This window comes from Papio anubis, chromosome 10, assembly GCF_008728515.1.
Source record: "Papio anubis isolate 15944 chromosome 10, Panubis1.0, whole genome shotgun sequence".
Taxonomy (NCBI): Eukaryota; Metazoa; Chordata; class Mammalia; order Primates; family Cercopithecidae; genus Papio; species Papio anubis.
This window is the reverse complement of record NC_044985.1, coordinates 122,020,994-122,047,893: the sequence shown is the minus strand read 5'-3', so window position 1 is coordinate 122,047,893 and position 26,900 is coordinate 122,020,994. Positions and strand designations below refer to the sequence as shown.

Sequence of the window (26,900 nt, the reverse complement as noted above, 5' to 3'; positions counted from 1 at the left end):
TTCCCTTAAGTTTATAAATTTTAATTAAAGCTTTTGTGTTTAAAAGAAGAAAGTTGATACCCAGCTCATTTCTAAATGGAGGCAAAAAGATGATATGGATGAGCCTCTCGGGGGATATAAATTTATTTGTTTAAGTGAATTGGTGTTTGGCCTTGCACAGTAGCTCACCTGTAATCCCAGCACTTTGGGAGGCTGGGATGGGTCCTCAAGTGTGGACCCCTTGAGGCCAGGAGTTTGAGACCAGCCTGGCCAACGTGGTGAAACCCTGTCTCTACTAAAAATACAAAAATTAGGACGAGCATGGTGGCTCACACCTGTAATCCCAGCACTTTGGGAGGCTGAGGCAGGCAGAACACTTGGTCAAGAGTTCAAGACTAGCCTGGTCAATATGGTGAGACCATATCTCTACTAAAAATACAAAAATTATTTGGGGCGTGGTGGTGTGCGCCTGTAATCTCAGCTACTCAGGAGGCTGGAGCAAGAGAATCGCTTGAACCCGGTGGCGGAGGCAGTGAGCTGAGATCACATTACTGCACTCCAGCCTGGGCAACAGAGTGAGACTCAGTCTCAAAAAAAAAAAAAAGTGAATTGATTTTTAAGTGAGTACTTTTTTTTTTTGAGACAGGGTCTCATTGTGTTGCCTAGGCTGGAGTGGCCCAGTCATGGCTCACTGCAGCCTTGGCCTTCCTGGGCTCAGGTGATCCTTCCACCTCAGCCTCCTGAGTAGCTTGGACTATAGGCGCCTGCCACCACACCTGGCTAATTTTTGTACTTTTTTATAGACTTTTTTTTGCCATGTTGCCCAGGCTGGTCTTGAACTCCGGGTCTCAAGCAGTCCTCTCACCTCAGCCTCCCAAAGTGTTGGGTTTATAGGCATGAGCCACTGCGTCTGGCTTAAATGAGCACATCTTTATACTTGAACTCTGAGGAACAAGAGGTGGGATAAAGCCGGTGTGTTTGGTTGGTGTGTCGAATTTTGCAGGAGGTGAACATGTATACTTCTAATTTGGATTCTTGTGTGCCAGTTCAGATATCTACTAGCTTAAATAGAATTTCAGGAAAAAGCTGGATAATAAGGAATGGTGGTTAAATTTTATGTGGAAAAAGATAATTGGGCATAAAACATTTAAGACATACGTTTGGAATGTAAATCTTCACATTTTTTGTTAAGAGTTTCCTGACTTTCTCCTGAGGCTATCTTTGATTACCTGAAACTCCTTATTTTCTCCAAAGCTATTTATTGAATCAAGCACTGTGCTGGGGCTAGGGACACCAGGTTCCAACAGATTTTCTTCCCTTGCAGAATGTTACTGAAATAGGATTTTTACAAACTTGTAGGTCTTTGAAGGTTCCTCCCCTCTTCCCCCGCCCCCACATTTCTGAACGTCCATCTTGAAATCCTAAGTATTGTTTTCTTGGTCTAGAATCAGTTTTTTGCTTCCCAGGATTCTATTTTAAAGAAAGACTTTTAAATGTTTCATGCTTTCAATAATGAAATTATCAAGAAAATACTTGTTTTCCTCAAAATACTCAGTGGCCCTGAAAATGCCTGTTAGGGCATCATTCATTGCTTTTATGTTGACTGCAACTGTTGGAAACAGATGCCCAGATTTAAAAAGCTGCTAAGAAAATATTTTTTAAAAATTTGTCCAACAGGAAGGAGAAAATTAGAATCTAATAGCAAACTTGTCTCAAAGCAGGGGAGACCACATGATCTTCCTCTTTGAAAATCTGTCCTGGGTGATGGCCATATGCTCTCTAAACAGCTTTTCTGTGTTTTAGGGAAAGAAGCTCAGAAAGGACCCCTGCTCTTTGATGACCTCCCTCCGGCCAGCAGTACTGACTCAGGTACAGTCTTCAGGCTCTCCCAGGTGTGTGTCAACGTCTCTACTCATCCTGGGATTGTAGTTGTCTCAATCTTTTTCCCTTTCCCCCATTTTCAACACACAGATGTTTTAGGTGTTGGACTGTCTTTAAGTTTTGAATCCATGGCATCAGGTAAGGCAGAAAAATCTGCTAGTCGCTAGCCCTGAGAAGTACTGCAAGAAAATGTGGAGCAGTTTTCTCTGGTTCATTTGAGTATTTATTTTACTACCTGAAATACAATTTAACTTTTTAAGGCAGATTTTTATTTCCTTTGAAATAATAGGACTTTAAAATAGGTTCAAGATATTATTCACCGCAGTATGAGTTGCCACTGGATTGACACGAGAGTTTTGAGTTTATTTCAGTAACCTACATAGGTGTCCTGGTGGGATGGATTCTGAAACTTCAGCCTTACGTATTTTTTGTGGGCTCACTAAGTGTTCTGCTGTGTTTCAGGATCAGGGGGACCTTTGCTTTTTGATGATCTCCCACCCGCTAGCAGTGGCGATTCAGGTAAGTGGTAGGAAAAAAAATCCAAGGTGCTGGTGGAAATAATACATAGTATTTTACTCTTCTGTGAAATTTATGTATAGGTTTTAACAGGATTTGGATGCCATTAAGTCATACAGTATAAGGTTTACTAAAACTATAAACAGGCACATTAATTGGAAGCACAAAGATAAGTTAATACTATATTACTTTCTGGTGATATTAACTTCTTGAGGTTCAGATTGTTGGAACTGCCTTTAAGAATTAAGAGTTCACTAATTTACTCTTAACTTTGTTATTAACATTTTTTTAAAATTCAGAGTTCATTATTCTGATTTGCCTTGTTAAACAGAGTGCTTGACCCAAATGTATCAAGGCTGGTAGCATTGGCTCTACCTTTTCCTGAACATATTCCTTTACATGTCCTCATTAAGTAGAAGGGAAAAGTAGAGCAGATTCCCGTTGCCATTGTGGTAAAGGTATGATTCTGTCTCATGAGAACTTACGTGGAGCTCTTCTGGTTGGGGTGAGGGTTAGGAGAGGTTGGGAGATAGATGGTGTGGGGGCAGTGGGGATGCAGGTAGTCCCATTTCATATGCAGGTATATTTTCTATATTTTAGAAAAAGTACTATAGTCATCTTACATAAGAATTCTCAATCTTCAGGGCTATAGACCCATACCAAAAAATTGCAGCATCCTCACACCCACAGTGTAGCCTGAAACCTTCCCAATAAAGATAGTACCCTTAGTTGTAATGAAAGTTAGTATGTTCTGGCTGGGCGTGGTGGCCCATGCCTGTAATCCCAGCACTTTGGGAGGCCAAGGCGGGTAGATCACTTGAGGTCAGGAGTTCAAGACCAGCCCAGCCAACATGGCGAAACCCCGTCTCTACTAAAAATACAAAAATTAGCTGGGTATGGTGGCACGTGCCTGTAGTCCCAGCTACTCAGGAGGCTGAGGCAGGAGAGTCGCTTGAACCCGGGAGGCGGAGGTTGCAGTGAGCTGAGATCACGCAGTTGCACTCCAGCCTGGGTGACAGAGCGACACTCTGTCTCCCAAAAAAAACGAAAGTTAATATGTTTAAAGAAGGCTATTAAGGGATTTAGTAAAAGAAATGAAGAGACAGCATAGCTGTCTCTTATCTACAGGACAAAAGACAATAAAGTAGTTACAATTTAGAAGATTTACATAACACGATTAGCAAGCTTGATTTTTTGGATATATAATCTTGGGTCTAATGTTTTAGATTTCTTGAGAAGATAACACATTCTTTTTTGTTTTTTCTTGAGACAGAGTCTCGCACTCTCACCCAGGCTGGAGTGCAGTGGCGCAATCTCAGCTCACTGCAACCTCCACCTCCCAGGTTTAAGTGATTCTCCTGCCTCAAGCCTCCTGAGTAGCTGGGACTACAGGCATGCACCACCATGCCCGGCTCATTTTTGTATTTTTAGTAGAGATGGGATTTCACCATATTGGCCAGGCTGGTCTCGAACTCCTGACTTTGTGATCCGCCCACCTTGGCCTCCCAAAGTACTGGGATTATAGGCGTGAGCCACTGCACCCTGCCGATAACACATTCTTTTTCCTTTTTCTTTTTTTTTTTTTTGAGATGGAATCTCGCTCTGCTGCCCAGGTTGGAGTGCCGTGGCACAATCTCAGCTCACTGCAAGCTCCGCCTCCTAGGTTCATGTCATTCTGCCACCTCAGCCTCCTAAGTAGCTGGGACTACGGGCGCCTGCCACCATGCCCAGCTAATTTTTTTTGTATTTTTAGTAGAGATGGGGTTTCACCGTGTTAGCCAGGATGGTTTCCATCTCCTGACCTCGTGATCTGCCGGCCTCAGCCTCCCGAAGTGCTGGGATTATGGGTGTGAGCCACCTTGCCTGGCCCGATAACACATTCTTAAGCAGGCAGGAACCATTCTTAAGCAGGCAGGAACCACTTACAAAAGTTAATTATGTACTAAACCATAAAATAAGCCTCAATAATCAGTTTCTTGTACAGACTGCATTCTCTGACTATAGTGTAATTTGCTTAGAAGTCAATAACAAAGCTGTAAGGTGTCTTTTTGAAATTTTATTATTTCCTTTTCTTTTCTTTTTTTTTTTTTTTTGAGACAGAGTATCACTCTGTTGGCAGGCTGGAGTACAATGTCACGATCTCAGCTCACTGCAACCTCTACCTCCCAGGTTCAAGTTCCTATCTCAGCCTTCCGAGTAGCTGGGACTACAGGTGCATGCCATCACACCCAGCTAATTTTTGTATTTTTAGTAGAGACGGGATTTCACTATGTTGGCCAGGATGGTCTCAATCTCTTGACCTCATGATCCGCCTGCCTCTGCCTCCCAAAGTGCCGAGATGACAGGCATGAGCCACTGCGCCTGGCCTTTTTCTTTTTTTTTTTTTTTTTTTGAGGTGGAGGCTCGCTCTGTCTCCTAGGCTGGAGCGCAGTGGTGAGATCTCATCTCACTGCAGCCTCCACCTCCTGGGTTCCAGTGAGTCTCATGCCTCAGCCTCCCGAGTAGCTGGGATTACAGGCACTACCACACCCGGCTAATTTTTTGTATTTTCAGTAGAGACCAGGTTTCGCCTTGTTGGTCAGGCTTGTCTTGAACTTCTGACCTTAGATGATTTGCCCGTCTCAGCCTCCCAAAGTGCTGGGATGACAGGCGTGAGTCACCACACCTGGCCATCTGTTTTGGAATTTTAAAGGAAGATAGTTTCATATCCATTTGGAGAAAACGGGAACCCACACAGTAAGCCACAGGACACTAATGGGGACCTTTGGGAGAGATACTGTTGGAAACATCTGTATTACATTATGCAGGGTGCATATGTGTATCATGTTACACTGTTGCAGAAATAGGTGCTTGTGCAAGTTATTTACTCTTCTTGAGGGCAGGAACATTTTCATTACCTTTTCCTCAGCACTAAGAAATGTCTGACACAAGGAGTTAGAGACCAGCCTGCCCAGCATGGTGAAACCTCCTCTCTACTAAAAATAGAAAAATTAGCTGGGTGTGATGGTGCACGCCTGTAGGCTGAGGCAGGAGAATCGCTTGAACCCGGGAGGTGGAGGTTGTAGTGAGCTGAGGTTGCGTCACTGCACTCCAGCCTGGGCGACAGAGTAGACTCTGTCTCAAAAAAAAAAAAAAAAAAAGACACCTTGTGTTTACAAAAAATTTAAAAAATTAGCTGGGTGTGGTGGTTCCTGCTTTCAGTCCCAGCTGCTCAGGAGGCTGAGGCGGGAGGATCACTTGAACACAGGAGTTGGAGGCTGCAGTAAACTATGATCATGCCATTGCGATCTAGTCTGTGTGACAGAATGAGACCCTGTCTCAAAAACAAAAAGAAAAAGAAATGTCTGGCAAAGAGTAGATTGAGTAAGTACGTAAGTACTTGCATCCTTTTTTTTTTTTTTTTTTTTAAGAGAAGCATCTCACTACTTTGCCCAGGCAGGTCTCAAATGCCTGGGCTGAAGTGATCCTCCTGCCTCAGTCTCTGGAAGTAGCTGTGACTACAGGCATGTGCCACTGCATCTGGCTATTGCATACTTTTATACCTAAATGCAGAGAACATTTCAAGTCATTTATTAGGACAACAGCTGCCCTTATTGGAGATTGATGTGTTAGGCACTGTAACAAATGCTCTTCTTACCTGTGCTCACCCATTTTCAAACGTCCCTCTGAGATGACAGTATTCTTACCATGTTACGCATAGGTGAAGACAGCTGAGACTGAAAAGTTAAGTTGCACACTCTTTGAAACTTGACTTTTCTGATTTCAAACACATATACACTGCAGATTCCCTTCGCTCTGGCTTTGAGTACAGATTCATCCTTTTGCTAGTGGGAACAGCTGTGGCAGCCCTATTTTGCCTTTGAAAGGATGTATTACAGTTCTTAAAGGCTGCCATTTACCTCATTTTGAGTCTTTTTGGGTACTACTTTTTGGAACTTGTTTAGGATATGTTAGTTTGCTTACAGATTTTGTAAGTGTTTAACACTAAGAGCCTGTGGATATAAAAACATGTATATGCTACAGGCCAGAAAAATACATATTTTTACCACTGAGAAAAGTCTTTTACAAACCCCTTCAGCAGGGTCAGTTTGACTCAGGGCCTAGATCTTTATGTTCTCTCACTGTGGGGACCTGCCCCCACCCCCCGCACCACCATGAAGACACAACTCCTGGGTCCGCCTGTGTCTGCCAGACCTTGCTTGAAATGACCTTGTCTTTGAGTGCTAGGATGAAGCCCAGTCTGCTAGTGACTTTTTCCAACAGTCTACAGCTGTGTTTCTGTCCGGCTTTTACTTTATTTCCAGGTTCTCTTGCCCCGTCAATATCCCAGATGGTAAAGAATGAAGGGAAAGGAGCAAAGAGAAAAACCTCCGAGGAAGAGAAGAATGGCAGTGAAGAGCTTGTGGAAAAGAAAGTTTGTAAAGGTTTTCAGACAGTTTGAAAACAAATGTATTAGACTTCATATTTTAAAACAACCCAGAGCAAAACCAGTTTCAGCTTTCTAATAATACTTTCTTTTTATGTCTGTATTTAAGAGATGAGTAGGGTTCCCTTTTTGCAAATGAATTTCCAAGTTTCTCTGTGCTTTCCCCTACTTTTCATGTACATCTATCTCTGATCCTACCTTTGATCAGATAGGAAACCTACATTTGTTCCTCAAGAGTTAAAAAATACAGGTGGTTTTTTTCTTAGTCTTCTGCAGTGAATGGTTAGTTTTTGACCACCTCGTGTCTCTCTGACTTCCAATCTTTGTTCGCAGTTTGTCGATTAGTGCTTTGAATTACGTGATTTAGCTTTGTAGGCAGCTTCCCTAAGCCTGGAAAAAGCCGTTGAAATTTGTAGTCAGTTGTGTACCTTGTCAAAGTTAATGGGGAAGAAAATGAGAAGAATTAACTAAAGAGAATAAATACTTCAGTTGTGGTACTAAAGTATTCTTGAGCTGTGGAATTTTCTTTCTTTCTTTCTTTCTTTTTTGAGACGGAGTCTCACTGTCACCTGGCCTGGAGTGCAAGTGGTGCGATCTCTGCTCACTGCAAGTGCTACCTCCTGCCTCCTGGGTTCACGCCATACTCCTGCCTCAGCCTTCCTGAGTAGCTGGGACTACAGGCACCCACCACCACACCTGGCTAATTTTTTGTATTTTTAGTAGACACGGGGTTTCACTATGTTAGCCAGGATGGTCTCGATCTTCTGACCTCGTGATCTGCCCACCTTGGCCTCCCAAAAGTGCCGGGGTTACAGGTGTGAGCCACCACGCCCGGCCCGAGCTGTGGGATTTTCATTGACTGCATTGTTCTTTGCCAGAAATTATCTTAGTGAAAGCTGTACGATGCAGGCAGAGGTATTGAAAAAACCCACTTGTAGCTTTGCTGGGAAGATGTCATCTTGAGTTTAGCTTGTCCCTTCCCAGAGGACAGCTCTTCACAGTGTTTATTATTTGGCATTAGTTATCAGAAAATGAGCTTAAATGAGCCTAACCATTAAATGTAAATAGATCTCTGCCTGCATTGGAATCTTTTATCTTTTTCTTCCTCAGTTGAAGTAAAAGCAACCAATTCTACTGTTTGTTCAAATTCTTCACCAGCGTTGAGCATGGAAATATGTATTTTCAGGGCATCTTACAGGGCTTTTGAGACAAACTCTGCTGACTTGCATTTGTCCTTATTCAATTATCACAAGACTAATTTGCACGTGATCCTTTCCCCTGATTTGAATCTCACTTCTCTGGGATGGCAGCACATCCCTTGCCCTGGTGCTTTGACTTATACCCTAGACAGAATTGTTTTGTGCTCACTGACTCCTCATTCGTGTCCCTGTGCAACCTCTTAGAGCTTACCCTGTCCAACAGTGCTCTGATTTTAGTTATAGATTTGCAGCTGGGAAGATGCCTTAAGGGGTATTGCTTATTTGTTTGCACCATTAGGATATTGTTGAGTCAGACAGTCATAGTTCCCTCTCATTTGCTCTGGGACTAGGGTTTCCAGCGGGTTGGGCACAGTTTTGTATTGGCTTTTTTGTTCTCTTTTCCTTAGCCTCTTCGGTGATCTTTGGTCTGAAGGGCTATGTGGCTGAGCGGAAGGGTGAGAGGGAGGAGATGCAGGATGCCCACGTCATCCTGAACGACATCACCGAGGAGTGTAGGCCCCCATCGTCCCTCATGTGAGTCTCATGTGGTAGGAAGCCCAGCCGGCATTAACATCTCCTGGGTTCTGACTGGCATTTTGGACTGGCTAGTATGTATTTACTAGAAAGACTAACACATCACTTGATTGTACATCATTGATTCTCAGCTGGGGTTGATTTTGCTCCCCGCCCAGGGGACATTTGTCAGTGTTTGGGTACATTTTTGTCACAGTGCGGGAGGGAGTTGTTACTGGTGTCTGGTGGGTAGAGACTAGGGATGCTGCTGAGCATCTTAGCAGCGCAGGGCAGCCCCACAACAGAGAACTGTTTAGCCTGGGATGTCAGTAGTGTCGCGGTTGAGCAGCTGAGCGGGAGACGATGCTCCATGGCAGGGCTCTGCAGCGTGTGTTACTCCTTACCAGCAACTGAGCAGCTTCTGGCAGAGAATATTTTTATTCCATGACCTAGAAGATAAGAGTTGGAAGCCACTAATTAAAATATGAATGGTGATCAAGGAGAGCTAGTACAGATAATCAGGGCCCAGGAAGAACAAAAGTCAAAATGATGTCAAGGAAATGACAGACAATGAAAAATTAGCTGCAACTATACAAACTAAAATGAAGCCTTCTGGATAAGCTCTTGGGCCTGGAGAAAAAGAAACCAGAAGGTAGGACATGAAGTTGGCTGTTAATATACATTATAGTACATATTTAATAATATATATTACACAGGTTACATAATTCAGAATTACATAATAAATACATTACGTACGTTTATTGACACCAGTTGGTCATTAACATACAGCGTGCTGGAGTCATTTGGGCTGATGGCGTTTGTCCTGAGAGGTCTACTCATGAAGATGAGGTGATGGCTGCTGCAGAGCGGCTGATCATATGTAGAGGGGACGGTATACACACCCTTTGAGACAAAGTCTTGCTGTCTCACTCAGGCTGGAGTACAGTGGCACAATTCCGGCTCCCTGCAGGCTTGACTCCTAGGCTTAAGCAGTCCTCCCACCTCAGCGTCCTGAGTAGCTGGGACTATAGGCATGTGCCACCACAGCCAGCTAATTTTTTGAATTTTTTTATAGAGGCAGTGTCTCCTTAAGTTGCTCAGGCTTGTCTCAAACTCCTGGGCTCAAGCCATCCTCCCACCTTGGCCTCCCAAAGTGCTGGGATTACTCGCATGAGCCACCATACCCAGCCTGGGATTTGCATTAAAACCAGGAAAGGGACCTCTGGAGCCCAGGAAGGCAGATCCTTTGAGTGTAAATTTAATTGGGACGCTAAATCATGCCTTGCAAGTAACAGGCAGGAAGATAACAGCTCTGAGTTATAAACCAGATGAGGTTTTTTCTCATGGCTCAGGATGTCCTAAATTGAAAAGGAATTCCAAAAAATTTGAAAGAAAAGCAGCTTTCTAGAATAAATGTCATTTCTCATAGGCATTTTTTTTTTCTTGAAATAGTTTATTCGATGTCTTTTATTCCATATATGAGGGTTTTCTGGCGAAACTTGAAAGGGGAATAGGAATAAGAGTAGTAAGAGGTTTTTAAAATGAGATATTTAAAATTTGAGTAACAATTCTGTAATATCCTCCCTGCTCTTACACAATCACGTGCTGAATGACATCATCAAGTCATTGATGGACTGCATATATGATGGTGCTCCCATAAGATTACAAATTTTGTAGAGATGGGGTCTCGCTATGTTGCCCAGGCTGGTCTTGAACTCCTGGCCTCAAGTGATCCTCCTGCCTTGGCCATCTCCCAAAGTGTTGGGATTAACAAGTGTGAGCTGCTGTGTTCGGCCATAATACCATGTTAAGGTATGCTTAAATACACAAATACTACCGTTGTGTTACAACTGCCTTGGTATTTCGTGCAGTAGCATGCTGTACAGTTTAGCCTAGAAGCAATTAGGTTCTGCCATGTATGTAGCTTAGGTGTGTAGTAAGCTACACTATCTCAGTTTGTGTAAATATGTTCTATGATGTTCACACAACAAAATCACTTAACAGCACATTTCTGTTGTTAAGTGATGCATAACTGTTTTTGACTTTTTTCGATAAATGACTTGATCTGTTGTTGTTTTTTTTTTTTTTTTTAGACGGAGTCTTGCTCTGTCACCCAGGCTGAAGGGTAGTGGTGCAATCTCGGCTCACTGCAAGCTCCGCCTACCGTGTTCACACCATTCTCCTGCCTCAGCCTCCCGAGTAGCTGGGACTACAGGCGCCTGCCACCATGCCTGGCTAATTTTTTTTTTTTTTTTTTTTGAGACGGAGTCTCGCTCTGTCGCCCAGGCTGGAGTGCAGTGGCCGGATCTCAGCTCACTGCAAGCTCCGCCTCCCGGGTTCACGCCATTCTCCGGCCTCAGCCTCCCGAGTAGCTGGGACTACAGGCGCCCGCCACCTCGCCCGGCTAGTTTTGTGAGCCACCGTGCCTGGCCTTCTCTAAGATATTCTATGTTAAAACAAGCATATATGCATATACAATCTGGAGATTAGAGTATATTTTACACATAGTGCTGGGATTACAGGCTTGAGCCACCGTGCCCGGCCGTATCATAAATTTTTTAATCAGCCTTCATCACTGGGCAATTAAGTTTTTTATTTAAGTTTAAAAAAATGTATCATAAATTTTTTTTCTTTTTGTTTTGTTTGAAGTGGGGTCTCACTCTGTCACCCAGACTGGAGTGCAGTGGTGCAGTCACAGCTCACTGCAAGCTCCGCCTCCCGGGTTCACGCCATTCTCCTGCCTCAGCCTCCCGAGTAGCTGGGACTACAGGCGCCCGCCGCCTCGCCCGGCTAATTTTTTGCATTTTTAGTAGAGACAGGGTTTCACCATGTTAGCCAGGATGGTCTTGATCTCCTGACCTCGTGATCCACCCGCCTCGGCCTCCCAAAGTGCTGGGATTACAGGCGTGAGCCACCACACCTGGCCCACATACAAGTATTTTTTTTTAAAAAAAAGAAGATAAAATGCTGTGAAAGTTACTTAAATGTTTGTCTCAGTTAAAGCCTTTTCCCCCCCATTCATAACAGTGTGACTGGTGTCTTACCAATGTGACTTCCTCATTAATGTTCACTCTTTGAGATGAAATTTAAAAGCTTTAATGGAAAAGTGTGGTTTTCGCTGTGAGAATTTGATTAACTCTCAATTCATTATTTCAGTACTCGGGTTTCATATTTTGCTGTTTTTGATGGACATGGAGGAATTCGAGCCTCAAAATTTGCCGCACAGAATTTGCATCAGAACTTAATCAGAAAATTTCCTAAAGGTGAGACTGAGAACGAAATCAGTTGATACTCATTTTGGTTATTGCTGTTCGGATGGCTGTATGAAGCAGTCAGATGTGTCATTTTGGCTTTAGCAGAGAATCATTGATGAGTCTTAAAAGAGTGGTGCTGAGGAGTGGACTCCATGGCTTCCAGGCATAGCGGCCATGCGGGTGTGACTTCGGGTGGCACTTCTTATGATTCTGAGTGATAGGCACCTTTTGTGAATTGTCTTTGGGTTCAGTTAGTGTCTTGCCTTTATTGGAAAACTAGTAAAACCAACTTCAAATGGTACTGTGTTATATATGAGGAAACAGAGATTGTTCTGGCTGGGCACGGTGGCTCACACAGCACTTTGGGAGGCCAAGGCCAGAAGATACCTCAAGCCCAGGAGTTTGAGACCAGCCTAGCAACATAGGGAGACTCCATCTCTACAAAAGAAAAAAACAAACTAACTGGACATGGTGGTATGCACCTGTGGTCCCAGCTGCTCAGGAGGCTGTGGTGGGAGGATTATCTCAGCCCCAGGAGGTTGAGGCTGCAGCGAACCACAATTGTACCATTGCACTCCAGCCTGGGTGACAGAGTGATACCCAGTCTCAGAAAAAAAAAATTTTTTTTTAAAGAAATAGGGATTGTTCTTAATCATGCTTAAAAATCAGTTGATGTGCAGAAATTACAAAAACAAAATGGCTGGCCCTGGTGACTCAGGCCTGTAATCCCAGCATTTGGGAGGCCAAGGCGGGTGGAACATGAGGTCAGGAGTTCGAGACCAGCCTGGCCAATGTGGTGAAACCCCATATCTACTAAGGATATAAAAATTAGGCTGGTGTGGTCGCACACGCGTGTATTCCCAGCTACTCGGGAGGCTAAGGCAGAAGAATTGCTTGAACCTGGGAGGCAGAGGTTGCAGTGAGCTGAGATTGCGCCACTGTATTCCAGCCTGGTGACAGAACAAGACTCCGTCTCAAAAAAACCACAAAAAACAAAACAAAATTACAGTGGGAGGAGGATAATCTTCCCTCCTTGAGAGATTGTTTTCTTTTGGCCCTTTTGTAACAGGAGATGTAATCAGTGTAGAGAAAACCGTGAAGAGATGCCTTTTGGACACTTTCAAGCATACGGATGAAGAGTTCCTTAAACAAGCTTCCAGTCAGTAAGTATAACTTGAAAAGTTTGAGTGGACTGTGCGCGGTGTTTTCCTAAATGCATTTCAGTCTTCTGATGTGGTTTGACACTATTGCTCACTGTCTGAAAAGTGCCTAGTACTCAGTAAGCCCTTATAACCATTAGCTAAATCTAAAACAGAAAAAAAGCAAGTATCAAGGAAATGGTCCATTTTGAAATATAAGATACTTCCCATTCAGCTCTGGAAATTAGTCCCAAAGTGCTAGGCTGTTGGTGGTGACTGTGTTTCTGATGTGTTTCCCCCCAGGAAGCCTGCCTGGAAAGATGGGTCCACTGCCACGTGTGTTCTGGCTGTAGACAACATTCTTTATATTGCCAACCTCGGAGATAGTCGGGTATGTGGCTCTGGAGCCACCCACTTAGGTGACAATACGTTGTATGGGGAAAAGACTTTAGCAAGTACTCGTTGAATAAGATTAAAATGATGATGTCTGGTTGAAACCTTTCTTCTCCCGGGGTTGCTGCAGAGTGTTCTGCTGCAGCTCAACTTCTGGGTAAGGGAACAGCAGCCCAGCTAGAGGCCATTTGCTCTCTGGGGAGACTTACGCCCTGTGATAGACTTGTGCTTTAAAACCCAGATCCTGTCTTTTTTGTTTCTTTTTTCCTCCCGTGGTTTGTGTGTGTGATGCTGTGGATCAGAATGTAATCAGTATGTAAGTAGCCTAGATCATCTTTTATTTCATTTCTCTGACCTTAGACAGTAATGAATGAAAAGCTTTAACCCCTGCCTCTCAAAGTTACTGTGATTTCAGAGTAACTCGAAAGCTGTAGCTAGAAAATAACAGGCCGGGCGCGGTGGCTCAAGCCTGTAATCCCAGCACTTTGGGAGGCCGAGACGGGCGGATCACGAGGTCAGGAGATCGAGACCATCCTGGCTAACACGGTGAAACCCCGTCTCTATTAAGAAATACAAAAAACTAGCCGGGCGAGGTGGCGGGCGCCTGTAGTCCCAGCTACTCGGGAGGCTGAGGCAGGAGAATGGCGTAAACCCGGGGGGCGGAGCTTGCAGTGAGCTGAGATTCGGCCACTGCACTCCAGCCTGGGCGACAGAGTGAGACTCCGTCTCAAAAAAAAAAAAAGAAAATAACAGATGAGGTGCCATTCATCCCCTGAGCCCAGTCCCTAGCTGAGGGAGAAAGCCCAGGGTGTTGTTCCCCCTGGTGACAGTCATGGGGATGCTGTAAAGCCTAGAGGGTGCTGCTGTGGAAAGCTGGATGCAGACCCTGCTGCCTCTGTGTCAGGACCGTACGTTCCGTTCCATTGCCACTTTTTCAACCGCCTTCCTTGCTCCTTCAGCTGTCACAGGAACCAAGTAACTCTGTCCACACTTAAGCAGCATCTTTAGACCCCTCCCCCTGATACTTTTAGGGGGATGATTCATCAAATACTAAGCGCTAGGGGTATAGCCGGGACTATAACAGATGACAGCCCCTGCCTGGTGGAGTTTATATTCTGGAGACCCTGTAGTAGACTGGCCCTAGCCCACATGTGTTTAGACCACATGACTTCAGAAATAGCAAGAGGAAAATTGGCAACAAATAAAAAAAATAAAGACTTAGGAGTCAGACCCAAATTTGAATCGTGGCTGTGCTCTGTGACTTTATTGCATTACTTATTCTTCGTGCCTCAGTGTCCTGTAAAACAGATACGATGAGCCTGGCAGGGGTAAGAACACCTGGAGGCACTGGTGTGGACGGCCTGCCTGGCACTCGGCCAGCATGCACAACGCTTGCCCTCCTCTTTGCCTTCCATAGGCTCATGGACATGTCTCTGGCCTTGTAGTCTCCAGGCCAAAAGGGACTTTGATACTTGTTGAATGCTTCCTTTCATGTCACAAATGTGACAGCAGCCAGAGTGAGCGCTTGGCTGTAGTTATTCAGCAGAGTTTGCACCAGAGTTGATATCAAAACCAGGGGTGACTCTCTCCCTAACTGTTGTGTCTTTGACACTTCTTTGCTGCTTGATTCTCTGAACTTAGGTTTATCAGCAGGAGGCTGAATGTGAAACTCCATTGTTAACTGTTTTCTTCAACTGCTACGTTTAGATGCTGGGCCCACTGAATTTCATGACTATTATAATCTCCATCTTCCCAGGCAATCTTGTGTCGTTATAATGAGGAGAGTCAAAAACATGCAGCCTTAAGCCTCAGCAAAGAGCATAATCCAACTCAGTATGAAGAGCGGATGAGGATACAGAAGGCTGGAGGAAACGTCAGGTAACCAGGGGACTGAGAGGAGCTCATGGGAAGGAGGGCTGTTGGCTATAGAAGGATCCCGAGACCTTGAAGGAGTAGAACTTTCCCTGTTAGGCCGTCTTCAATATGACGAGGCTCTGTCTGAGATCTAACACTGGTGACATAGGTGGATGACTGTTGTAGATTTCACATGTGTCCAAGTGGAAGGACTCTTGCCTCCCTACATTTGCAAAAGGACAAATTCATATTTACCGTTCACAGTGTTTTCTGTGCCTAGGGGGTTTCTTAAATACTGTCATTTGTCGTGGTGTCTGGTGCCTGTAGTCCCAGCTACTTGGGAGGCTGAGGCAGGAGAATGGCATGAACCTGGGAGGCGGAGCTTGCAGTGAGCCAAAATCGCGCCACTATACTCCAGCCTGAGCAACAGAGTGAGACTCCATCTCAAAAAAAAACGAAAAACACACTGTCCTGTCACTTGTCACACTGAATAAGTTACAGTTTTAGGTGAATTCTCCAGAGAGAAAATCTGAAGTAGTTAAGACAGGTTAAGTAATGTCTTTGGACTTCTTGGGAACTGTCTTTGGGCTTTTTGGGAACAACCGGCACAGAGGAACCTGTCTGTCTTGGCTTTGTCTTTTGCAGTTTCGTTTCACTCTCTCTTTAAATCTTTGAAAACCATATGTCTACTTTGGTTTTATTATCTGCTTCTATCCAAGGCAGCTAAAGGAGGGCATAAGTCTTTTCTTTAGAATTCCACTTCAAGAACATTGCATTATGAATTTGACCAGGAGTATTTTCTGGTTTATTGTACAGTTTGACTATTAAAATTTTATTTTCTGCCAGAGATAAGAGAGATGTCATCTCTTAGTATAAGACTGCACTTACCTATCCTTTGAAGTGTAGTTTCTCTTCTGTTGTTCATTTGGGGAAGCCTTTTTTATTGCTCTAGGCTGAATCTAGTCAGTGGTACAGGGAGGTTTCTAGAGAGTAGTTGGAACCCTTAGCATTTGTTCAAAAAGCTCCTGGATTAGTAAGAAGCAGTTTCATTCACGGTTGCTGCAGTTTGCATGAGCAGTGATGGGATTATAGGCCTGTTTTCAGGCCTCAAGCAGTGTTGTTTGTCCAGTTTTTGCCACCGTAACTACTGTCCTGGTAACTACTGTGGACAGTCATCCCTGAGGATGTGACTCTTAACATGAGTGTAAGCATCACCTCTTCTCCCCTTTCTTGTAAGTTTTACATTTATTCTGCTTTTGCCTGAACTCCTTGAAAATAATTTGATACTGACAGTCCTATGGCTGAAAGTAAGGCCAGTTGTGCCTGAGGCCAGGGCTGGCTCCCCCACTCTCAGCTTTTATTATTAAATTTTTCAGACATACAGGAGAAACTTTACAGTAGTAAAACAAACATTTCCAAATCTACTAGCAGTGAACATTGTGACATGTTTAGTCTGTATAGATGTGTGTCAGGTTGAGCTGTTTAAAAGTTGCAGATATGATGACATAACACCCTAAATACTTAAGCATGCACCTCCTGAAGATAAGGACGTTCTTGCCATAATTAATGAGAGTTTTCGCACCTAAGATAATAATATTTCCTTAGGTTATATTAGGTTATCTAATGTCCTGTCCAAATTCTTATTTCCTGAGTTATCCCCAGAGTATCTTTGTTTCAAACGAGGGTCTAGTCAGCATTCATGTCTACCGTGGACTTGACTTGGCATTTCTTTTTTTTTTTTTTTTTTGAGAGAGAGAGAGAGAGTGTCTTGCTCTATTGCCTAGAGTGCAGTGGCACAGTCACAGCTCACTGCAGCCTTGACCTCTGAGGCTCAAGCAATCCTCCAGCCTTGGCCTCTCAAGTAGCTGGGAGCACAGCATGTACCACTATGCCTGGCTATTTTTTTTATTTTTTGGTAGAGAGAGGGTCTCTCTCTCTGTTTTCTAAGCTGAGTTCAAGTGATCCTTCTGCCTTGGCCTCCCAGAGTGCAGGGATTACAGGTGTGCACCACTGCACCCTGCCAAGACTAATTTCTTACCAGGCTTTGAACCGTGTTATAGGCTAGCAGTTGTATAGAGTCACCACCATTCTGAACTTGCGTATTTTTTTTATGGTGTTATTTCCGTATATTTCCTATAAACTGGAAGTTAGGTGTAAGGCCTTCTTTAGATTCAGATGAGATGTTTTATGGGGGATGCTGTTTACTCAGTAGTCCTTCACTTCAGTAGGCACATAATGTGACCTGTCAGTTGCCAAATCCCAGCACTTGGCTCCAGTGGTAACAGCCAGATGCTCCTGTTACCTTGCGTCATCAGCAAGTAATCTGGGGAGGTTCACTGGTACCTTGTGAATATTCTGTTTCCTGTCAGCCTTTCACCTAATGGTCTTAGCATCCCTAAATCATTATTTCATCAGGGATGTCAAGGATGATTTTCATATTCTGTGATTCCTTTCACATGTATTAGCGGGCATTCTGTAAAGAAACTTCTTATTCATCATCAATAAAAGAACATCATAGATTCTTCTAAAAAAGCAGAATAAATGTTTCATTCTGTCCTTTACCAATTTGAAAGGAAGATAGTCACCTGTAGTTGTGGAAATTAGTGTTTTTCTTTCACTCCTCTGTGTCTCTCCCTCCATCCTTCCTTTGTGAATCACTGTGTGCCAATTGACTATTCAGCGTGTTGTAGTCACAGTCATGGTGTTTTCTGCTGCTCACTTTATTTCAGATATGGCCAGTGGGAACTCCTGCCGGCTGGTTCCTGTGCCCTTTTCATATGTATGTATTAATGTTTAAGAACCAAAAACCAGGCCGGGTGCAGTCGCTCAGAGATCTGTAATCCCAGCACTGTGGAGGGCTGAAGGGGGTGGATCTCTTGAGCCGAGGAGTTCAAGACCAATTTGGCAACATTGGTGAAACTGCATCTCTACAAGAAATACAAAAAAAAAAAGAGAGAGAAATTAGCCAGGTGTGGTGGCACACACTTGTGGTCCTACTCAGGAGGCTGAGGTGGGAGGATTGCTTGAGCCTGGGAGGCGGAGGTTGAGGTGAGCAGAGATCATACCATTGCACTCAAGCTTGAGTAACAGAGCAAGACTCTTGTCTCAAAAAAAAAAAAAAAAAAAAATTAGTGTAGGGAATAAATTTTTTAAAAAAAGAACCCAAATCCATGTTCTCAGGTGCTCAGTTCAGTTGGATTGTCATTAGTTCTATGTCCACTCAAAACATACAGAACTAGGAAACATAACACATTTTAAATTGCAAGCTTGGAGTGCTATTTCTTACTCATATTTAACATTACAGAGTTTTCTCTTCTTTGGTTTAATATTTGTAGCTCATTTCTCTTAATGCTAGAAATCTTGGTTCTTAACAACAGTATATTTATTTGTTAAAATAGTTTCATAGTATCAAAATTATCACTACTAGGGGAGCAGAGGGCTCACACCTGTAATTCCAGTGCTTTGGGAAGCTGAGGCAGGAGGATTGCTCCATACCAGGAGTTTGAGAGCAGCCTGGGCAAAGCAGTGAGACCTTATCTGTACAAAAAATAAAAATAGCACCGTGGAGCCATTTCTGGTGGTGTGCGCCTGTAGTCCCCGCCACTCGGGTGGCTGAGACAGGAGGGTCACTTGAGTCTAGGAGTTCTAGGATACAGTGAGCCATGATTGTGCCACTGCACTCCAACCTAGTTGACAGAGTGAGACCCTGCCTCAAAAAATAAAAATATCCTAACTTTAGTTTGTGTTCCTTGCTGTTCTCTTGTCCTTAGAATATATCTCACTAAAGCAGTACTGTTGGCACTGTGTGCAAAAGTGAATTAACTATTTCTTACTGTGGTTATTTTGCCACTTTGGTTATTACTATTAGTTAGTTTTCTGTTTATTTTTACTCAGTTCATTGTTTTCAGTTTATCCAATTTATAAAGGGCTTCTTTCCCTTTATACAATACGGGGAGAAATGAGAACCCCTGTGCATGACTGGTGGGAATGTGAAATGGTGTGCACTATGGAAAACAGTATGGCAGTTCCTCAGACATTCAACAGAGTTAGCATATGATCTGCAGTTCCACTTCTGGGTATATACCCAAAAGAATTCAAAGCAGGGACACAAACAGATATTTGCACACCCATGTTCACACTCTTATTCACCATGGGGAAGAGGGGGAAGCAACCCAGATGTTCATTGACAGATGAATAGATAAGCAACGTGTGAGATGTCTGTATAACAGAGTATTATTTAACCTCAGAAAGGAAGGAAATTCTGACCCATGCTACAAAATGGATGAACCTGAGGACTTTATGCTAAGTAAAAGAAGCCAGATGCGAAAAGACAAACACTAGCATTTCACTCATAGGTACCAGTCAAGTTCACAGAAAGTAGAATGGTGGTTCCGGGGGGATGTGGGGTTAGTGTTTAATGGGAACAATCTCAGTTTGGGAAGATAGAAAAAGTTCTGGGAATGGATGGTGGTGCTGATAACACAACAGTGTGAGTATATTTAATGCTGCTGAACCTGTACACTTAAAAATGGTTAAGATGGTAAATTTCATGTATATTTTACCATAATAAAAAAAAATGAAAAACTCCCTATTAAGGCCGGGCGCGGTGGCTCAAGCCTGTAATCCCAGCACTTTGGGAGGCCGAGACGGGCGGATCACAAGGTCAGGAGATCGAGACCATCCTGGCTAACATGGTGAAACCCTGTCTCTACTAAAAATACAAAAAACTAGCCGGGCGAGGTGGCGGGCGCCTGTAGTCCCAGCTACTCGGGAGGCTGAAGCAGGAGAATGGCGTAAACCCGGGAGGCGGAGCTTGCAGTGAGCTGAGATCCGGCCACTGCACTGCAGCCTGGGCGACAGAGCGAGACTCCGTCTCAAAAAAAAAAAAAAAAAAAAAGAAAAACTCCCTATTGCATCCTTCAGAATCTAAATTGAGTAAAAAGACATTTATAGATGTCATGCTTTCATCCCTGTCCCCTTCATCCTATTTCTTGATTCTTTCCAGTATTTCTTAACAAAAGTATGTAAATCTTTGTGCATTCTTATTTTTTTCTGCTTTCTTACATTGAAGTAGCTATGTAGCAGTGAATTTTTCTGAGAAGATTAAGACAAGTTTTATTTTTATTTTACAAGGAAGGCAGCTGAACAGATGGGAAGTTTACATACAGCATTTAAATTTAAATATCAGTACTGTGTGCCTAGAACTTGATCAAGTGCAGGCCTCTCACAACTAAAAGTAACTGTTGTAGCATTGTACCTTTGGTTATCTTTGTAGCACTCATTGTATGAATACGTTGGATTTAGGCATCCACCAGTCTTTGGATGGTCAGGAGATGGAGCTTCATCCTCCCAGCCTTAACTTTGCAAACATCACTTGTGGATGGTCTATTGAGACCAACTGTGTCTTGCTTTTACTGACATGCAAGAGGAGCTGAAGTCCAAGCAGCTTCCAGCTGCTTTAGCAGCCAGATTAGCCTTAAACACACAAGTAGTAGGATGTCTCAGTCTCACCCAGTCTCTCTCTCTAGAGAAAGAATTAGAACAGAAAATATCAACAAAAATAGCTAAGATCTGAAGACACTGTTGAACAGCTTGTCAAACAGTAGGAAAACAGTTTTCTGGTAGGCAGAAAACAGAGAAGAGAAATAAAGCAGCACAAAGCAAAAGTTGGAAGTGCGTAAGGGCAGGAGGACAGTCCTAATGAGGGCTGGTACCAACGGACAGGCAGATTGGCTTGGTAGGCTGAGACTTAAAATGCCACTACTTGGCCGGGCATGGTGGCTCATGCCTGTAATCCCAGCACTTTGGGAGGCGGAGGTGGGTGGATCACGAGGTCAGGAGTTCAAGACCAGCCGGGCCAAGATGGTGAAACCCCATCTCTACTAAAAATACAAAAATTAACCGGCATGGTGGCAGGCGCCTGTAATCCCAGCTACTCGGGAGGCTGAGGCAGGAGGATCACTTGAACCCAGGCAGCAGAGGTTGCAATGAACGGAGATTGCGCCACTGCACTCCAGCCTGGGCGATAGAGTGAGACTCCGTCTCAAAAAAAAAAAGCCACTACTTGTTAAGTGTTGTAATTATGGGGCTGGGGGGAAACTGAGGGAAGGGGAAAGAGAATGAACTTTGGGCAGTTTGTTTGAACTTTGAAAACTGGGCAATGGGGGAGAACCTGCTGTGAAACAGCTTTCTATTGTGTCTATAGTAGTGCAGACTTTCTAAGAAATGGACATGGATAGATTATGTATTGGTGGCATGCGCCTGTAGTCCCAGCCACTTGGAGGCTGAGGCAGGAGGATCGTTTGAGTCCAGGAGCTTGAAGCTATAATGCGCCACCATGTCTGTGAATAGCCACTGCACTCCAGTCTGGGCAACATCGCAGGACCCTTTCTTTTCAAAACAAAGAAGAAGTCTGGTGAAATGGATAAAGCAGACTGGAAAGTACGAAGCCTGTGTCTCTGGGGCTGAGTCTCGACCAGCCTCATCAGTGGTGATCCTTTTGAACTTGTACCAACAGTTTCCAAAGTAGACGTGGCATGGATTTACCCTTGTGTGATGCTCGATCTCAGAGTTGGGACTCTGTGATTGGCCTTTGTTGAACTGACAGGTATTTGAATGTGCACATCTATGTAGGACATTGCATTGGGTGTAGGCATAGTGCCAGGGCAGCTTGCTGCATCATTACCAAACGCTTTTCCTGGGATCCATCATCCTGTCCGTGTGCTTTCTGCTGTTACTCTAGCAGTTCAGTGAATGTAAGATTACTACTCTGTATGCGGAACTTTGAAAACAAGAATGAGGCCACATTATACCTGTAATCTCAGCACTTTGGGAGGCTGAGGTGGGAGGATTGCTTGAGGCCAATTGTTTAAGGACCAGCCTGGGCAACACCCCATCTGTACAAAAAAAAAAAATTTTTTTAATTACCCGGACTTGGTGGCACCTTTAGTTCTAGCTACTCAGGAGGCTGAGGTGGGAGGATCACTGGAGCCCAGTGAGCGATTGCACCACTGCCCTCCAGCCTGGGCAACAGAGGGAGACACTGTCTCTATTTAAAAAAAAAATAGAGAATGAGAGATGGCAGTTCCGGTGCTGCTCATATTTTCCTTCTTTAGACTTAGGAGTTGTTTCACATTTTCTATACTGTGTTGTGCAGTACCAGAAGTTGCTGGTGGCTACTTTGGCTTCTGGGACCTGCCGTGGCAGAGGTGGTTATTGTAATCCTAATCTTGTTGAAACAGGATGGGTTTATGACTGGAATGCGGGGAATCCACACCAGACACCCAGTCACCTGGTTATGGGAGAGGTGCTTTGTTGGGTTTTCATAGCACTTCACTGTGAGCTGCTTCCTGAACTGGCACTCTTAAGGCCAAGTGCCCCCACCCATCTTCATCCGCAGCTCTTCCCCTGTGCACTCTGTTTCCTCTTGCTGTTTGTTTTAACAGTTTGTATCCTAGAAGATCACTAGGGTTTTTGCAGATACCAGCAGAAGGCTTTGAAGAAGAAAAAACGTGAGAGGGTAACTGGGGCCCAGAGGAGGGCCAGGCTGAATTCTGCCTTTAGGACAGCAGCCCAGGAAGCATTTCCTACCATGTGCATCCATCTGCACCGCATCTTCTGAACTTGCTTGGCCCATGGAGCCCCCTGGTGATCCTAAACACCCACGCACAGCCGTGGCATTTGTGGAGTGCCCTCTCGCACTTTTGAGTATGGTTGTCTTCTCTCCCTTTACAAACAAGGGCCTGAAGGGTAGAGAGCTTGCAGCTGCTTAAGGTGACAGTGCTACAGCCCAGACCAGAATTGTTCTTTGGGTCAGTAGGCTCCCCCAAATGGTTTTTCCTTGGCAATACGACTGTCCCTTAGATGTCTCTTCCCATTTGTAGATCACTGCCCCATCTCCTCCATATCCCCTTACCTAAAAATAGAGTGGGTGAAACTATGGTGCTATGCAGGACACTCTCATTTATATTAACGTTAAACCATCCCTGTGGAGCAAAAGACATGTGCTCCACAGTCCAGGAATAGCCACTCTCAGGGATTTTCCAAATCTAATTAGATTGAAATGCAAAATATCCCTCTGTTCTAGCTGTTGTTAACCCTCGCTGCATGTGGGAAACGCTCAAGGAGCTTTAAGATATAAAAACACTGCCAGGCTCCCCTACCCAGTCCAGTCAAATCCAATTCTGGACTTTGGACCTAGGTGTGTGATGAGAACTGCTGAGTCCTGTTGAAGGTTAAGCTGGACAGTACTGCTTGGCAGCCACTGGAGGTGCTGTTCCCACCCATGTGCTGCTGGGCAGGGTCCCTATCCCAGGGCAGCAGTTAATGGCCTAGACACTCCTGCATATTGGAGACCAAGAAATGTCAGTACTGGTTAATAATGTGAATTCCACAGTCTGTATCTTTCACACTTTCATTCTCTGCTTTTAAGGTGAGATTCTAAGTACTATGGACCCATAATCTGTCAGGTAGAGTCTGAAATGTTTTTCCTCTCATTTTAGGGATGGGCGTGTTTTGGGTGTGCTAGAGGTGTCTCGCTCCATTGGGGACGGGCAGTACAAGCGCTGCGGTGTCACGTCTGTGCCCGACATCAGACGCTGCCAGCTGACCCCCAATGACAGGTAAAAGGGCCCTATCAGAGGCACAGGTGTGCGTGCACGTGGCTTTATTTCTTTTCCTCACTTCTTCTAATTTGTATCAAGCCTTTGTTGGAGGGAAGGTGTCCATGGTGCTAGGCCCTGGGGGTGCAGAGATAAACAGAGTGTGGTTTCTGCTCTGGTGGGGTCCACAGTGGTGGGGAACACACTTGGGGATGGGCAGCTGTAGTCCAGTGTGTCCTAGGCATGTGCCATGTGCTGGGGTCTTTAGCAGGAGGGGAATGGGGGTATCCCTGTCAGAGAGAGGAGAAGGGCCTTCCTGGCAGAGGGAACACACACTAAGGCATTAACATATGACAGTGTGAAAGCTTGGCCAGACAGGCGCTTGGAGGACCAAGGGAGTGGTGGGAAAGTGATAGCAGGGTACTTCAGGGGCAGATCCTGAAGGGCCCTCAGTCCCATGCTGGAGAGTTTGAATTTTAGTTGATCATTGGTGGAGAATCATAGGTTTTTGCACAGAGCCAGGATTGGTTGAGAAAGACACTGTTCACTTGTTCATCTCCTGTTCTCTATGCCTAAACGTATGGCACCATGCCGGCCGAGGGCAAGGCCTCAACAGTTAAAGATGGTTAAAGATGCTATTTTGGAGCTAGGGAGGCCCATGAGCAGCGGTGCAGCAGCCCTGGCCTGATGGTGAGGGCGGAACTAAGGTAGTAACAGGAGGCGGACAAGGAAAGCTCCCGGAAGCAGGATTCACAGCATTGAGTTGATGAGGGGAGGCGAGAGACTAGTGGCACTGTGGCGGGGTGGTCCTCTGAGTGCTTCTGAGTCCTACCCCAGTGCTGTGGATGAAGAGCACTTGCCTTGCTTTGGCACTCGCCTGCTTGGCCTTGTCTCGAGCCACTGCCCCATTCTCCACATCTGCCTTCAGTGTGTTTGTTATATTCTCACGTACCCCGGGGTCCTCCATTACCTTTCCAGCAGCCGCCGCCTCTGGTTTTCTGAATGATGCATCTTCTGCTTTGCTTCCTAGCTCCCCTTCCTGGGTTGTAATTGTGGGTCTGTGTGATTGGTTATTCAGGGTCTGACTTTGAGGACACTGGAAGGGGCAGGAGCCTGCCAGGACTAGGCCCCACTGTGTTCTTAGCATGGACGACATGCTCAGCAAATAGTGGCTGAATGAAAGCCTAGTCAAAAGAGGAAAACAGGCTGGGTGGGTGGCTCACGCCTGTAATCCCAACACTTTGGGAGGCGGAGGTGGGTGGATCACCTGTGGTCAGGAGTTCAAGGCCAGCCTGGCCAACATGGCAAAACCCCATCTCTACTAAAAATAGAAAAATTAGCCAGGCGTGGTGGTGGGCGCCTGTCATCCCAGCCACTCAGGAGACAGGCAGGAGAATCACTTGAACCCGGGAGGCAGAGGTTACAGTGAGCCGAGATCGTGCCACTGCACTCTAGTCTGGGCGACAAGAGTGAAGTCCGCCTCAACAGCAACAACAACAACGGAAAGGAGAACAGACACAGACACTACAGTGAGAAGAGGAGCGTGGCTTGTACCGTACAGCCGCAGGGAAGCGTATTCCCCGCCCCCAATACCGGGAGAACTAGAACTGTCAGATGGAATCCGCTGGCGTTCAGAAAGATTCCAGGGGCAGTCTAGAGGGGCTTGATTCTGAAAGGGAGAACATGTGGTTTTCAAACACAGGAACACACACAGCTACCCCTTGTTGGGCCTTAGACTTGCATGCAGCCCCCAGGGTGTGCATTGTGCGTCCAAGGATGTTTCACCGAGGCCGGGTTCATTCTCAACTTGATGTCTGGAAGTGGTGGAAGGCCTGTGGTGTTGTAAACTCTTGTATATTTACCATAACACCCATGTTTTTATTCAGTGATTTTTCTTGTGTTTGTCTAAGAAAGTATAGCACCTAATGTTTGAGGTAATAATTCTGTTAATTGGTGAAGAGAAGGATAGTCTCTGTTTTGATGTATAACATCCTGTCCACAAATACTTGTAAGTAGTTTAAACCTTTGTCTCAGAAGTTGAAACCTTTGTCTCAGAAATTAAGTGGGTTTAAACAGATCTTAGCCTGGCCAGGTGCAGTGGCTCATACCTGTAATCCTAGCACTTTGGGAGGCTAAGACAGGTGGATCACCTGAGGTCAGGAGTTTGAGACCAGCCTGGCCAACATGGTGAGACCATGTCTACTAAAAACACAAAAAATTAGCCGGGCGTGGTGGCGGGCGCCTATAATCCCAGCTACTCAGGAGACTGAGGCAGGAGAATAGCTTAAACTGGGAAGGCGGAGGTTGCAGTGAGCCAAGATTGCGCCATTGCACTCCAGCCTAGGCAACAAGAGTGAAACTCCGTCTCAAAAAAAAAAAAAAAAAAAAAACCTTAGCCTTTGAATAGTTGGACAAATATTTATTTTATCTCCATCTCCAGGCCTTTTTTTTTTTATTTTTAATTTTTTTGGTTGGACCTAAAACCCATTTATATTTCTCCCTGGTGTTGTAGGTTCATTTTGTTGGCCTGTGATGGGCTCTTCAAGGTCTTTACCCCAGAAGAAGCCGTGAACTTCATCTTGTCCTGTCTCGAGGTGAGAAATCTCACATGGGAGTGGTGAGTGGTGGTTGTCCCAGCTGTGTCTTAGTTTTCAGAGAAGTGTAAGTCCTGAGACCCCATGTCCTCCCATTGTTGAACAGCTCTTTTGCCCTTTTTCCAGTGTGAACGCTGCCTACTGACTCACTAATCAGTTTGTCCTGCCAGCCCTGATGGAGACCAGAGCAGCTCCTCTTCCTGGCAGTAATGTCTCAGGAAAGTGACAGGGTGCAGGGTCACCCCATTCACTCATTCCCTTTCTCATCTGGTAGGATGAGAAGATCCAGACCCGGGAAGGGAAGTCCGCAGTCGACGCCCGCTACGAAGCAGCCTGCAACAGGCTGGCCAACAAGGCAGTGCAGCGGGGCTCGGCCGACAACGTCACCGTGATGGTGGTGCGGATAGGGCACTGAGGGGTGGTGCGCGGCTAGGAGCACGCATGGTGTTGACTTAAAAGGTTCATTTTGTGTGTGTGCACATTGTGTGTTTTGTGTACTCCTGTGGGACTCCCATGGTTGTAAATAAAGGTTTCTTTTTTTTTTTTTTCCTA

At 44.9% G+C, this 26,900-nt stretch overlaps 1 protein-coding gene across 4 annotated transcripts in view; it reads left to right on the top strand.

Moving 5' to 3' along the window:
- The window catches only part of ILKAP (ILK associated serine/threonine phosphatase), a 33,939-nt gene extending 7,039 nt beyond the window's left edge, over positions 1-26,900 (top strand). The window contains exons 2-13 of one of the 4 annotated variants that reach the window (XM_021924206.2): positions 1,783-1,848; positions 1,951-1,998; positions 2,323-2,379; positions 6,681-6,800; positions 8,409-8,535; positions 11,671-11,777; positions 12,838-12,931; positions 13,211-13,298; positions 15,057-15,178; positions 23,656-23,775; positions 26,267-26,348; positions 26,623-26,900. In XM_021924206.2, the coding sequence (XP_021779898.1) occupies positions 1,783-1,848; positions 1,951-1,998; positions 2,323-2,379; positions 6,681-6,800; positions 8,409-8,535; positions 11,671-11,777; positions 12,838-12,931; positions 13,211-13,298; positions 15,057-15,178; positions 23,656-23,775; positions 26,267-26,348; positions 26,623-26,763 (1,172 nt within the window). In that variant the 3' untranslated portion in view covers positions 26,764-26,900. Of the gene's footprint in view, positions 1-1,782; positions 1,872-1,950; positions 1,999-2,322; positions 2,380-6,680; positions 6,801-8,408; positions 8,536-11,670; positions 11,778-12,837; positions 12,932-13,210; positions 13,299-15,056; positions 15,179-23,655; positions 23,776-26,266; positions 26,349-26,622 lie in introns of all 4 variants that reach the window. The other 3 variants (XM_003908150.4, XM_021924207.2, XM_009183461.4) reach the window with 3 other exon arrangements.